This window comes from Eretmochelys imbricata, chromosome 2 (assembly GCF_965152235.1).
Source record: "Eretmochelys imbricata isolate rEreImb1 chromosome 2, rEreImb1.hap1, whole genome shotgun sequence".
Taxonomy (NCBI): domain Eukaryota; kingdom Metazoa; phylum Chordata; order Testudines; family Cheloniidae; genus Eretmochelys; species Eretmochelys imbricata.
Window position 1 is genome coordinate 157,927,067 of NC_135573.1, and position 11,357 is coordinate 157,938,423.

The 11,357-nt window shown below is 41.8% G+C and overlaps 1 protein-coding gene across 1 annotated transcript in view; it reads left to right on the forward strand.

Annotated features, from left to right (window-relative positions):
* SLC9A3 (solute carrier family 9 member A3) overlaps nt 1–11,077 on the forward strand; it is a 65,619-nt gene extending 54,542 nt beyond the window's left edge. Inside the window, exons 11-16 of the mRNA XM_077809197.1 lie at nt 922–1,037; nt 5,589–5,718; nt 6,271–6,447; nt 7,139–7,214; nt 9,099–9,206; nt 10,830–11,077. Coding sequence (XP_077665323.1) covers nt 922–1,037; nt 5,589–5,718; nt 6,271–6,447; nt 7,139–7,214; nt 9,099–9,206; nt 10,830–11,077 — 855 coding nt within the window. The remainder of the gene's footprint in view (nt 1–921; nt 1,038–5,588; nt 5,719–6,270; nt 6,448–7,138; nt 7,215–9,098; nt 9,207–10,829) is intronic.
* Nucleotides 11,078–11,357: the final 280 nt, after the last annotated feature.

An 11,357-nucleotide genomic window follows, 5' to 3' on the forward strand; every position in this document is an offset into this window, starting at 1 on the left:
GTCAGTGGGGGAACTATTTTTCCACAGGTGTTCTGTTCACCGCTCATTGAAACATAGAATCAAGTCCAAGATCTCTGTGCTGCAATTTAAAGCCATATGTGGGATTGCCCCTCACTACCAGAGAAATTTTTCTCCTTCTGGGAGCATGACTTCACTCACTAGCTACAGTCCACCAGAACAATGAAAATGTCAAGTAGCAGGGGACACTGGCGAACACGGGAGACCAAAGTTTCAGAGGAATTCACTTTTGTATCACCATGCAAAAGTGAAAGCAAAGCTTTTCAATTTAGCTTTAGTTCCTCGTGCATGCATACATTTAATGACTAACCAAACATTTGGCTCTTTCTTTCTGGGAAGAAAGAAAGAATTACTGCTGTCATATCTTGGAAGGTGTTCAGCTAGCACAGATATGGGTGCCAATATAAGAACCTAGATAGGTAGATGTTTGCAGGTGACTGACAAGGTGTTAGATGAAAAATGTTGTCCATTATTGAAAGTAACCCTTTATATAGTGGAAAGAGGAATTCAAACTTTTTGTGACTCTCACTGAGGGCTTTTAGAGATGCAGGGTACAATTTGCAGAAGATAAGGAGAAAGTGTATAACGTCCCTTTAAGTGTTCAAATTAGGGCTGTTAAGTGTGATTTAAGTGGAGTGGCTTTGGGCTGGCCCTCTGTACAAGGTTGACTTTTGCCCCAGGGAAATAAACCACATGAAAAAAAAGAGACCTTATTTCTGTTACAAAAGAACCAGGAGAAAGTTGTATTTATGTGCCATTTGCCTACAGAAGCTTCAAAAATGATGCCATCTTTTTTTATATTATACAGTTTAGTCCTGGGTATAGCTGTGTTAACATCATATACCCTTTGACTGAAAGCCCTACCATTAAGCTGTCATGCACCTTATTTCTTTCTGTGAACAGGGAGAGCGTAGAGGTTCCCTGGCTTTTATTCGTTCTTCAAGTACTGACAACATGGTCAACGTGGACTTCAGCACTCCTCGACCAAGTACTGTAGAAAACTCTGTCTCCTGTTTACTGTAAGTAACTTTTTTTAGGGACTATTTTTGTTTAATTTATGAGTTATATATGATTAAATACAAAAATTGGTGTTTACCCCAGTACAAAATGAGTGTCACATACTCCCCTGCTGACTTGGTTGCTTTCTCTTCAGAGACTGATAACAGAGTGATTTTCAACAGTGACGGGTACACCACACTGTTCTTTCTGTGCAAGCCCATTTTATTCTTTAGGTAAAAAGCATTACAGAGGAAACATATTAAAAACAAATAAAGAACCTACACGCATGCTAATAAGGGTTCACCCCAGCCCTAACATGGACTCAGGCAGGAGCAGTCCTTCAAACCCCCACCCAAGGGGATTCCTTGTGGTTACAACTCACCACAGCTTCAGCTCAGAACAGGCCCCCAGTCTTATGAGGCTGCAGTAGGCCTACTTCTTCCAACTCCTTCCCAAAAGGCTAGGGCTCTCTATGGACCAGGGGTTCTGTCCATTTGCTGGATCAGGAAGAAGGCCCTGAGCCAGTTTACAACCAGGCTATTTATCCAAAAATCCTTTCTTTGTCTTTCTTGGTTAGGGTGACCAGACAGCAACTGTGAAAAATCAGGACAGCAGGTGAGGGGTAATAGGCACCTATATAAGACAAAGCCCCAAATATCAGGACAGTCCCTATAAAAGCAGGACATCTGGTCACTCTCTTCTTGGTTCATGAAGAATCCAGTTTGAACTAGTATATACACCTCTCTCCACGGAGTGGCTTCAATGGCTGATAACAAAGGAAGTATATTAGCATCCTCCTCACAGGTGCCAACTTTCTAAAGTGCCGGGGGGGTGCTTGACCCCCAGCTCTGCCCCAAAGCCCCACCCCCACCTTGCCGCTTCCCACCACCGTTCCACCCTAACCCCGCCTCTTCCCACCCAGTTCTGCTCCCTCCCCCAAGCATGCTGCATCCTTACTCCTCCCTCTTCCCCCCAGCGCCTCCTGCATTCCGTGGAACAGCTGATCGCAGCGGGCAGGAGATGTGGGGAGGGGGGAACGCACTGATCTGCGGGGCCCACCAGCAGGTGGGAGGCGCTAGGAGCGTGGGGAGAGCTGATAGGGGAGCTGCCGGTGGGTGCTCACCATTTTTTCTCTGGAGCCAACCATGGAGCACCCATGGAGTCGACGCCTATATTCCTCCTCCTACTGGAGAGTACATATATAGTCATTTTTTCACCTTTGCGGAAATCAGAAGCAGCTAAATGATTTTACACAAACCTTCCAAACTAAAATCTCCTTTGGTCAGAGACCGAGCATGAAAATTTTATCCCTACGGGTGAATTTTTCAGAAAGTTCCAGTGTGTAAGAACAGGGGATTATCATTCATACAGTTTTGTATCCCTCCCTGTAGCCAGAGCCTTGTGTGTTACGTGATGCCAGAGCCACAGAATCCACCCTTTACCATAGAATTGTTGTTCAGAATTCATTTTTTAAATGTTGTAAACTTTCTTTCTTTTTCTTTTTTTTTTTTGTAAATTATGAGACATATTTCCTGGTATGCTTCAGCAGTTTGTGTCACTTCCATTATGTAAAGCAGCTGTAAACTGGGTACAACCTGCCAGTTAAACCAGATTTATGGCTGCTTTGAATTGCAGAGTGGTGCATTAGTTGCAATGTATCGATAAAGCTGGCCCTATACTTTTAACAGCCGGCTATTGGTGAAACTAAGGCTTTGTCTACACTAGTACTTTTTGTCGACAAAACTTTTGTTAGTCAGGTGTGTGAAAAAAACATAAGTGTCACAACAAAAGCGCCAGTGTGGACAGCACTATTCCCGCAGAAACATGCTGCTTATAGTGCTGGTTGAAAAAAGGTACGTCCATTTGCTGAAAAATGTTAGTGGAAGAAAGTATGGGGGAGGGGGAGGGGGAGGATTCGTTTTAAACGAGAAAGTGGTATTTTCCCTAAAATTTAAAAACAGACATTTTTGCAAAATTTCATAATTGTTGAAAATTTTCATTTTGGGAAAAAAATGATGAAAATGAAGTTTCCACACAAAAAATCACAGATATTGAAATCCCATGTTTCAATTCAAAACTTTCATTGAAAAATTGCAAATTGTCTCTAGCTGTTAATGTGCTTATCCCTTAATACCAGACTGCTTCCCATACCTTGGGCCAGATGGTTCCACAGTTACTCGCACTGAACAGTGTCACAGTTTCAGAGTTTAACTGCACCTTTGACACACACGCACCATGCTCTTATTCGAAGGCTCCCACATAAGGTTTCAGGCTCCCAGCCATCATATCTCAAGGGTGGAGCCCTGCATCTCTCTCACTCCGGATGAGGGGTTTAGGTTCATGGTCCTCTGCACTGCAGTGTGATTTCCCCAGCAGGTCTGACTGGGGTCCAGCACCTGTTGTTAACCTTTCTCCAGGGGCTACAACAGTGTATGACAGTGACCAACTAGCCTTCATAAAACAAAATACATTTATTGTTAGGGTAAAGGCATTACAGGGAAAACATAAAAACAATAAACGTTCCTATATGCATGCTAACACCTTACCAGAGGTCACCCATCAGTCTTATGGGCCCTAGTAAGCCAAAGCCCTAGTAAGCCAAGGGTTGCTCTGCCCCACCCCTCCCTTGGACAGATGATAGTGTCCGTTTGCTGAATGAAAATAAGGCTCTGTGTTAGTTCAAATTCAGCCTTTTTATATCCAAAGCCCTTTCTTTGTTTGGGTCTCTGGGAAACCTAGTTTGAACCAGTATATGCAAACACCTCAGAGGACGGTGTACGGTGTTTCTCTGGAGTTGTTTACAATCCCCAGGGTGATCACCCCATTGTGTTTTTTAGTTCCTGGAGGAGCTGTGCTAACTCTCCCCCATGGAGCAGAACACAATCAGATGTACATATTTAATAGATTTAATACATTGGTCCCCAAAGATGCTGCAAAATCTGTCACAAGTAGGACCTTACTTCTTGAGTAGACCCACTGATTTCAGTGGATCTACTCGAGGAGTACTGGGGCTGAATAAGGATGGTAGAACTTGGCCTCTTCTGTCCCCTCAGCTGCTGCCGAAACCTCCAGCTTCTCCTCTGATAGCTTCTGCCCTGCAGTTATGCATTGTCAATACAAACATCTGTGGCATATGAAAAACATAGGGGCAGAGTAAAGAAAAAAAAAAACATGCAATACTAACATAAACAACACAGAAGAGACTATACCAATTGTATTATCATTTGCATATTTAATTCAACAAAAATCTCCTTGTTTGAATATTCCTGCAGTTGACACCAAATTTCCCATCTGGTACACAGGCATCCACAAAAACTATAGAGATATGCAGGACAATATTGGTCCAACTTTCTGCAGAGTACATGGGTCTTGCCTACAGTATTCACTACTGGGCAAATTCAAGAGGTTTAGTCTCAAGTCACCTTTTCACCCTTTAGGAAAGAAAAATTCACACATTTGTGAGAAACAAATGGCACATAACATTTATTGGCATAAATTTAACTGTGATGTAAACAGTGGCATCGGCTACTCATGAGATGCAAATTGGTCTGACCACAGATGTAAGCGGTCAGGTACTACTGAATTAGGTATTCCCCGGGTATAGAAAACGAGTGTGACTAATAGCATAAGGATGGATGACCTAGCTCAGCGTTTCCCAAAGTTCTTTCTGCCAAGGATCTCTTTGGCACCTGACTAAATGTCCCAGACCCCTTTCATTATTTATACATAAGTTTCATGTCATTATTACTCTATTAGTTCGGTTCGTTTTGGCACCTCCAAAAATACACACACAAAGTTTAGTTCACTGGTCTCAGTTATTCCAGGGGCTCAGTTCTCAGCTTCGCCATAGAGTCCTGAAACCCTATTCACGTACCTTTATCTGAATTTCTGTTTCCCCTAAATGTAGGTATTACTTGTGAGTGTTGTGAGTCTTGACATCTGTGGCAGAAAAAGTACTACTAAACCCTCACAGGGAGCGTGTAGTCCTGAATGGGCAAGTACTGGCATGACCAGGACGCCCCCACCAGCATGACCTCTCATGCACAGTGTGTGAGAAAAATGGTGTCCTCCATGCAGCAAAAGTGCCAGAAAGCTGTTCTGGCAGGTTCTGGCCCTGTCTCAAGGAACAGACCCCCGCATAACCCATAGCAGACCACCCAAAGGTCTGGGGACCCCACAGTGTGGGAACCACTTAGCTAGATTAATAGACCTTCCATCCTGCAGGTGCACAAGGATGGGATGTAAGAGTAAAAGAAGCAAACAGGCATAAGTTTATCAGATAAAGCAGATGATCAATCAATGCTAAATTGTTGCAAGTTGCACTAATTTGTCATTTACCTGCTTTTCCTGACCAAATTACATGACCACTGATGTTGTTGCTGAATCTGCCCGGAGGCTACCACCAGAGTTGTGCCCACTCACTCTAGACTACACTTGACCCATGATGATGTTTACTTGTTTTTATCCCATCCACACTTACCTTCATGTTGAAATATATTGTAGTGCATACTTTTTTCCCTCCAGTTAGTGATCTAGAAAAATGTTGTATGTATTTTAATATTCTGCTTCAGGAGAGAAAACGCCAGCTCGGTTTGTCTTGATATGCAAGCCTTAGAGCAGAGGAGAAAAAGCATACGAGATACAGAGGATACCATCACTCACCACACGCTGCAGCAGTACCTTTACAAACCCAGACAAGAGGTAAGAGCACAGCTGCAGTGATCACCAGGTTTTCATTTGGCAGCCAGAAGAAACAAAATGCAGAAAATTGGTGGGAAACTCAAAATCAAAGGACAAATCTGCAAAATCAATCATTGACTGAAGATGGGCTCTGATCCTGCATACCCTTAATCATGTGAGCAGTCCCTATAACTGATTTCAATGGCACTGCTCAAATGAGAGAAGATTGCAGAATTGGGCCCCAGATCTGTTCTGCTGGTGGGTTGTTGATGGCCTGAAAGCTAAGTGGGTGGGTGAGGGTGAAATGAAGCATGTGAATTGAAGGAAGTCGGAGCGGTTTGATCCAGACCTGTTCTAGCCAGTGTGATTAATCTGAATGACTTTCAATCAATATTTTTCAAATTACCATACTTCTATGTAAGAAGGAAATAATTAACTACCTGGGATCCTGTTAGTGTGTTGATTTGTAATTAATTGTTTTTTGGAATCAGTTGTTTTTGACAGTTGCCTTGGTGCTGAGCCCCAGTTTGCATTTCTATATAAATAGATGTTCTCTTATCTTCCTGGCTACAGCACATACATCTGTACAGTCGGCATGAGATCATTCAGAATGAAGACGAAAAACAAGACAAGGAGATTTTCCACAGGACAATGAGGAAGCGCTTAGAGTCTTTCAAGAGTACCAAACTAGGAATAAACCACCCCAAAAAGCTCAACAAAAACCACAAGAGGGACCGGGGCCAAAAAAGGGTAAGGGGAATGCACTTAGGGCCAGGTCTCACCTGCCATTTACCCAGACAAAAGGCCTGGTGCTCTAGAGGAAGCATAGGGTAGTTTCAGCTCCCAGCATCAATCTCTTCCCTGTGGAAGCTCCTCAGAGGGAGTACTGGCGATTAAGACCCAAGCCAGGGGAGAGATCAAAATGTGGGATGAGTTGAGGGGCAGCACTGGGAGGTGGCATTATACCCTCACCAATCTTGTGGAACGTACCCGCCATTTCCCTCTGCACTGTGGGACCCTTCCTTTGGACGTGAGGGGATTCCAGGTCCAACAAGCACGGTGCCAGAAGGGTTGGCTCGGGTCTCCATGGAAGTTGCTGGAACTCAAGGGAGCTGATGGTTTGAGGCAATGAAACTCCAGCTTCTCCTGCATGGAGGAAGAAGGGACAAATCCAACCTGACTAATTGCAAAAGGATTAGGAAACGCTGCCACGTACCACTAATAGAGTTGTGTGTCTGCACTAACGTCAATGGGAGTTCTATGCAAAAACAAAATAAAGGCTTAAAATATCTAGGCATGGTCACCACTGCGTTATTTCAGTATTATGTTGGTGAACTCCATTTCATTGGCAGAAAGCTGGGAAATCAGGCTCTCTGTATCCACAATATGTCCTGCATGGCGATCGCTGTCTGAGGTAACTTGAAATGTTTTACTTTTTCAGAGAACTAGTAATGCCATACCAAATGGAAAAATACCTTCCGAAAATCCAGTGCAAGATTTTACTTTGAAGGAAAAAGGTAATTGCACTGTCAAACAGCAGTTAACCAGATTTTTTTAATCCGCTTGTATTTTGTTGGAAGAAGAGTGTTCTTGTGAAATTTCATGGCAGGAAAAAAAACTAAGTTGACATTAAGAAATGTACTACTACCCATGTCACTTTTCCCCCTCTCCGTGCTTAAAACAGATGCGTTTGGAAGGCAGTAATCAACATTTAAAAAATAAATATATTTTCATAGACAACTTGGTGACAAGCTGAAATTTAACCTACTTTATAACTAACTAACATTAACAAAACCAATGTTTAAAATCTTGAAATCCTAAAAATAATTGGAGGCCATCATAAAGAAGGCCACAACATAGATAAAATGTCAGCTACTGACTCATGACATGCTACAGCTAACTATGGCAATGGCTTTCTTTGTGATCCCACAGGTACGTACATGTGCCCATCATGACTTGCCCAGGCATCTTGTAAATATCAGTACTTTCTCTGAAAGCAGAGCAAGCAGGCTGGAACAGGAAGCCAGCATAACATGTACATGAATGGAAAGACAGTATAGCCAAATATTGTGCTGACCCTAAATGCAACCCCAGTGACTACAGCACAGAATTTGGCCTTGCAAATCTAACTTTGGGCTTACTAGCGTTGGGAGTGTCCCTAACAAAAAAAGGAAAGAAAAAAACTTGCACTTTCAATTTTGCATTTAAAGAAAAAGATCCTTTGATCTGAGTTTCAGCTGTCTCTTTGCAGGTGCTGTTGCACTTGCTGGAGTCCATCACAGTAAGTTGCATCTGATGCCACCTGCCATGGCAAGTTATTATAAGGCATTGAGTTAAATTCTTTCCTCAGTTGCCCATGCAACCCTGCTGATTTTAAAGAGGGCTGTGAAGTAGTGAGGGAGGGGTGTCAGAATTTTCCTCCTCGCTTTCAAAAAGGAATCGTGTGGGTGTGGGAGGTAGAAACTACGGTCTGCAGAAACTCTGAGCTCAGGTATTTGCTCTCTATCAGTTTATTAGCATTTATTTTTATTGCCAGCAGCAATATATTGGCTGAATAATATTTATACTTCTGTAGCTCCTTTGATCTTAAAGTGTTTCCCAAACATTAACTAATTAGGCCTTCCATCACTCCTGTGTTAAGGGATTTTCCATAGAGGGGTTGATAAGGGATTTAATGTAGGGGGATCATTTCAGCTGCCACTGATACGGAGCTGCCTCTGGGGGAAAACACAGCAGGTGTTTAACCACATACAGCAGCACTACATAGTGGTTTGGGTTGAGAGGTGGGAAAAAACATCATAGCCACTGCAGGGGGGAGTGTAGATTGGCAGGAATTAATTAACCAAGTTTGAAATGATCCAGGACACTGGTATTAACCCCTTTATGAAAATGCAGTGGGATCTTCAATTACCACAAGTTGTCAGGACCTCCATTTTGTATCCCATTTGAAAGAGAGCACCTCGAGCAGCACAGAGACCCCTGACGCTATGCTCCAGCTTCCTTTCAGCACTGGGGTAAGCAGAAAAAGGGCCACTTTCTGAATCAGCACTTGCTGCAGTTTGTAAGCTTTTCCTGCAGCTCTCCTATCCAAGTACTCATCTAGCCCAATCCCCTTTAGTTTGGAAAAGCAAACATAATTACAGCACAAGATACTGATGCAGGAGTGAACCAGGAATCAAATATTAGTGACCTGATAAACTGGAAATTAGATGTGTACAGAATTTAGTTCTAAAGGTACAATGATTGCTTTCAAAACGTACGTTTACCCAGATTTACATTGAAGATTTACTATACAAATCTTTAATACTCACACTAGCATCAAGAAGCTACCAAATAACACTCTGGGTCAAATCTTTTAGGAATCTCTAGTGCACACTGATTTTTTTTATATTTTCTTCCAGATGTGGAATTTTCTGATCCAGAAGAAAATTATGAATCTCTGCATACGGGCAAAGGAGTTGACTTTTTAGCTAATGTCACTAAGCAGAATTGCACAGATGCTACCTCTGGTAAGAAAATAGATTATAAATGCAGAATTTTCTTCAATTACAAAGCAGTTTATTGGATTTTTTGTTAATAGCTTTCTACTGATGATATTGACAAAGGTTGTGGTCGTGACTGCATAACCTGGCTGTGAAATGGCTGTGAAATGGCTGTGTCACTTCTAGAGACAGGAAAAAATTAATCTAGAGTTGTCCTGATTTTCCAAGTCAGCCAGTATTCAGCCATTTTGAATTGATTTCTGCTTTGTCAGGAATATATACGTCAACTTGACTCAAATATGTTTTCTTCGTTTCCTCTTGATGAGGAATGTCTCTCCCCAAAATTACTGTGTCCTGGGGCCCAGAACTGGCAATAGTTAGTCCAGTATAAATTTAAATTCTAATATTATTCTAGTGACCCTGCAGAGCTAGAAGCAGGGTCTTTCCATCACTGGAGATTGTCAGCTTTCCAGTGGGACACGCAGCTCTTGCTTCCAGCCTTGGAAAGTTCAAAGACATCAGATTTTAAAACCGTGACATGTTCATGTTTAGAAGAAGCTATTTTAGATAATGTTTACGGTTTTAAAATGTGTTAATTTTCCCTCTCTCTAATCCCGGTCCAATAGGACTCACAACATAGTAGTTTGTTTTCTGTAACACGTGGCACGTGCAGGCTATGTGAAGGTGTGGTGTAGTATAATACTTCTATTGGATTCATTTGAATATAACCAAACTCATTCTGATAGAACTGTTCTAATACACCGCAACCCGAGGGATACTGTGTTTAGGGTGCATATAAAGTGGCTATTAATGCTCCAGAAAAGAATGAGGTTTCAAACAGGACCTAGACTGTGATTTTTAAAATGTTATTTTACGGTTCACCACGTGCAGATTTGATATTTGTTTTAAAAGGGCTTTGTTACCTGTTTCCACACATACAAAAATGGTACTTTTGACTGTTTTGGCCTGTTTCTCCTCTTGCACACATTTTACACTACTGTAAATCCACTGACTTCAGTGGAATTATTGATTTGCAGTGTTGTCAGAGGAGAATCAGACCCCCATCCTGTTATATACTCTTACTATGTGGGTTTACACTATAAGTTCTAGGAGACTGGGGCGCCAAATTTACCAGTATCCTCTGACTGCGTTGTGCTGCTGTAGTGATGCCAAAAAGCCATAAACCTGTCTTAATGGGCTAGTTAATCCAGGCGTGAATCTCCTTTGCATTACTGGGGTGATGCAAAACAGCTGGTCAGTCTAGCCCTAGGTATCAATCTTTCAAATATGTTTCATTTTTAAATTGGTACATTTTAAAACAAACTAGAACTGAGCATATTTGGTATGATTTATTTAAATCCAATCAATTTGTTTGGATAAACTGTGCATTTAGGTTTTTCTGTCGCCAGAGCCTTCAGCCATAACTGCCAATGATAGGTCTTTTGTCGGTTTGTTTGATTTGTTTTTTAATCAACTGAGACTTTTAAAATAGCAAAATGACCAGTAGTAACCAGGCATGTGATCAGAAAGTTGAAAAACTATATTTGTTTATGTTTTATTACATTATGGCCATATTCCTGGGCTAAAGATCCTATTTGCTGCCAGTTATGTTATTTTCCAACTGAATTTATCACTCATAAACTTTTGTAGGAATTGATAATCCAGTATTTTCAGCTGATGATGATCAAAGTATCTACATGAAGTTCCCTCCATGGTTATCTGATGAAGATTCTGTAGTACCATCACAAAGGGCCCGAGTACAGTTACCGTATTCTCCAAACAACTTCAGACGACTCACCCCGTTTCGCCTCAGCAATAAATCTGTAGATTCCTTTTTGCTAGCAGATGGCCCAGAGGAGCGACCCAGAGCTTTCCTCCCAGAAACAACGCATATGTAATATTTTAAAATTGACCTTCATTTTTATTTTTAATCAGTCTCTCTGTCGGTTCTGGCCTCCTGACAGCTTTCCTTGTCTTTTTGTCTTTTTCAAGTATCTTTCTCTTCCTTGATTTTTTTCTGCATCTGAACATCTGCTATTCGGCTCCAGTTTGAAACTCGTACTTTTAAAGAAAGTTGGTTATCTTTATATGTTTAGGGCCAGATCCCTTGCTGGTGTAAATCATCACAGCTGTTTGGTCTACACCAGACCTTTGTCTGGGTTTCAACATTTCTTGTGC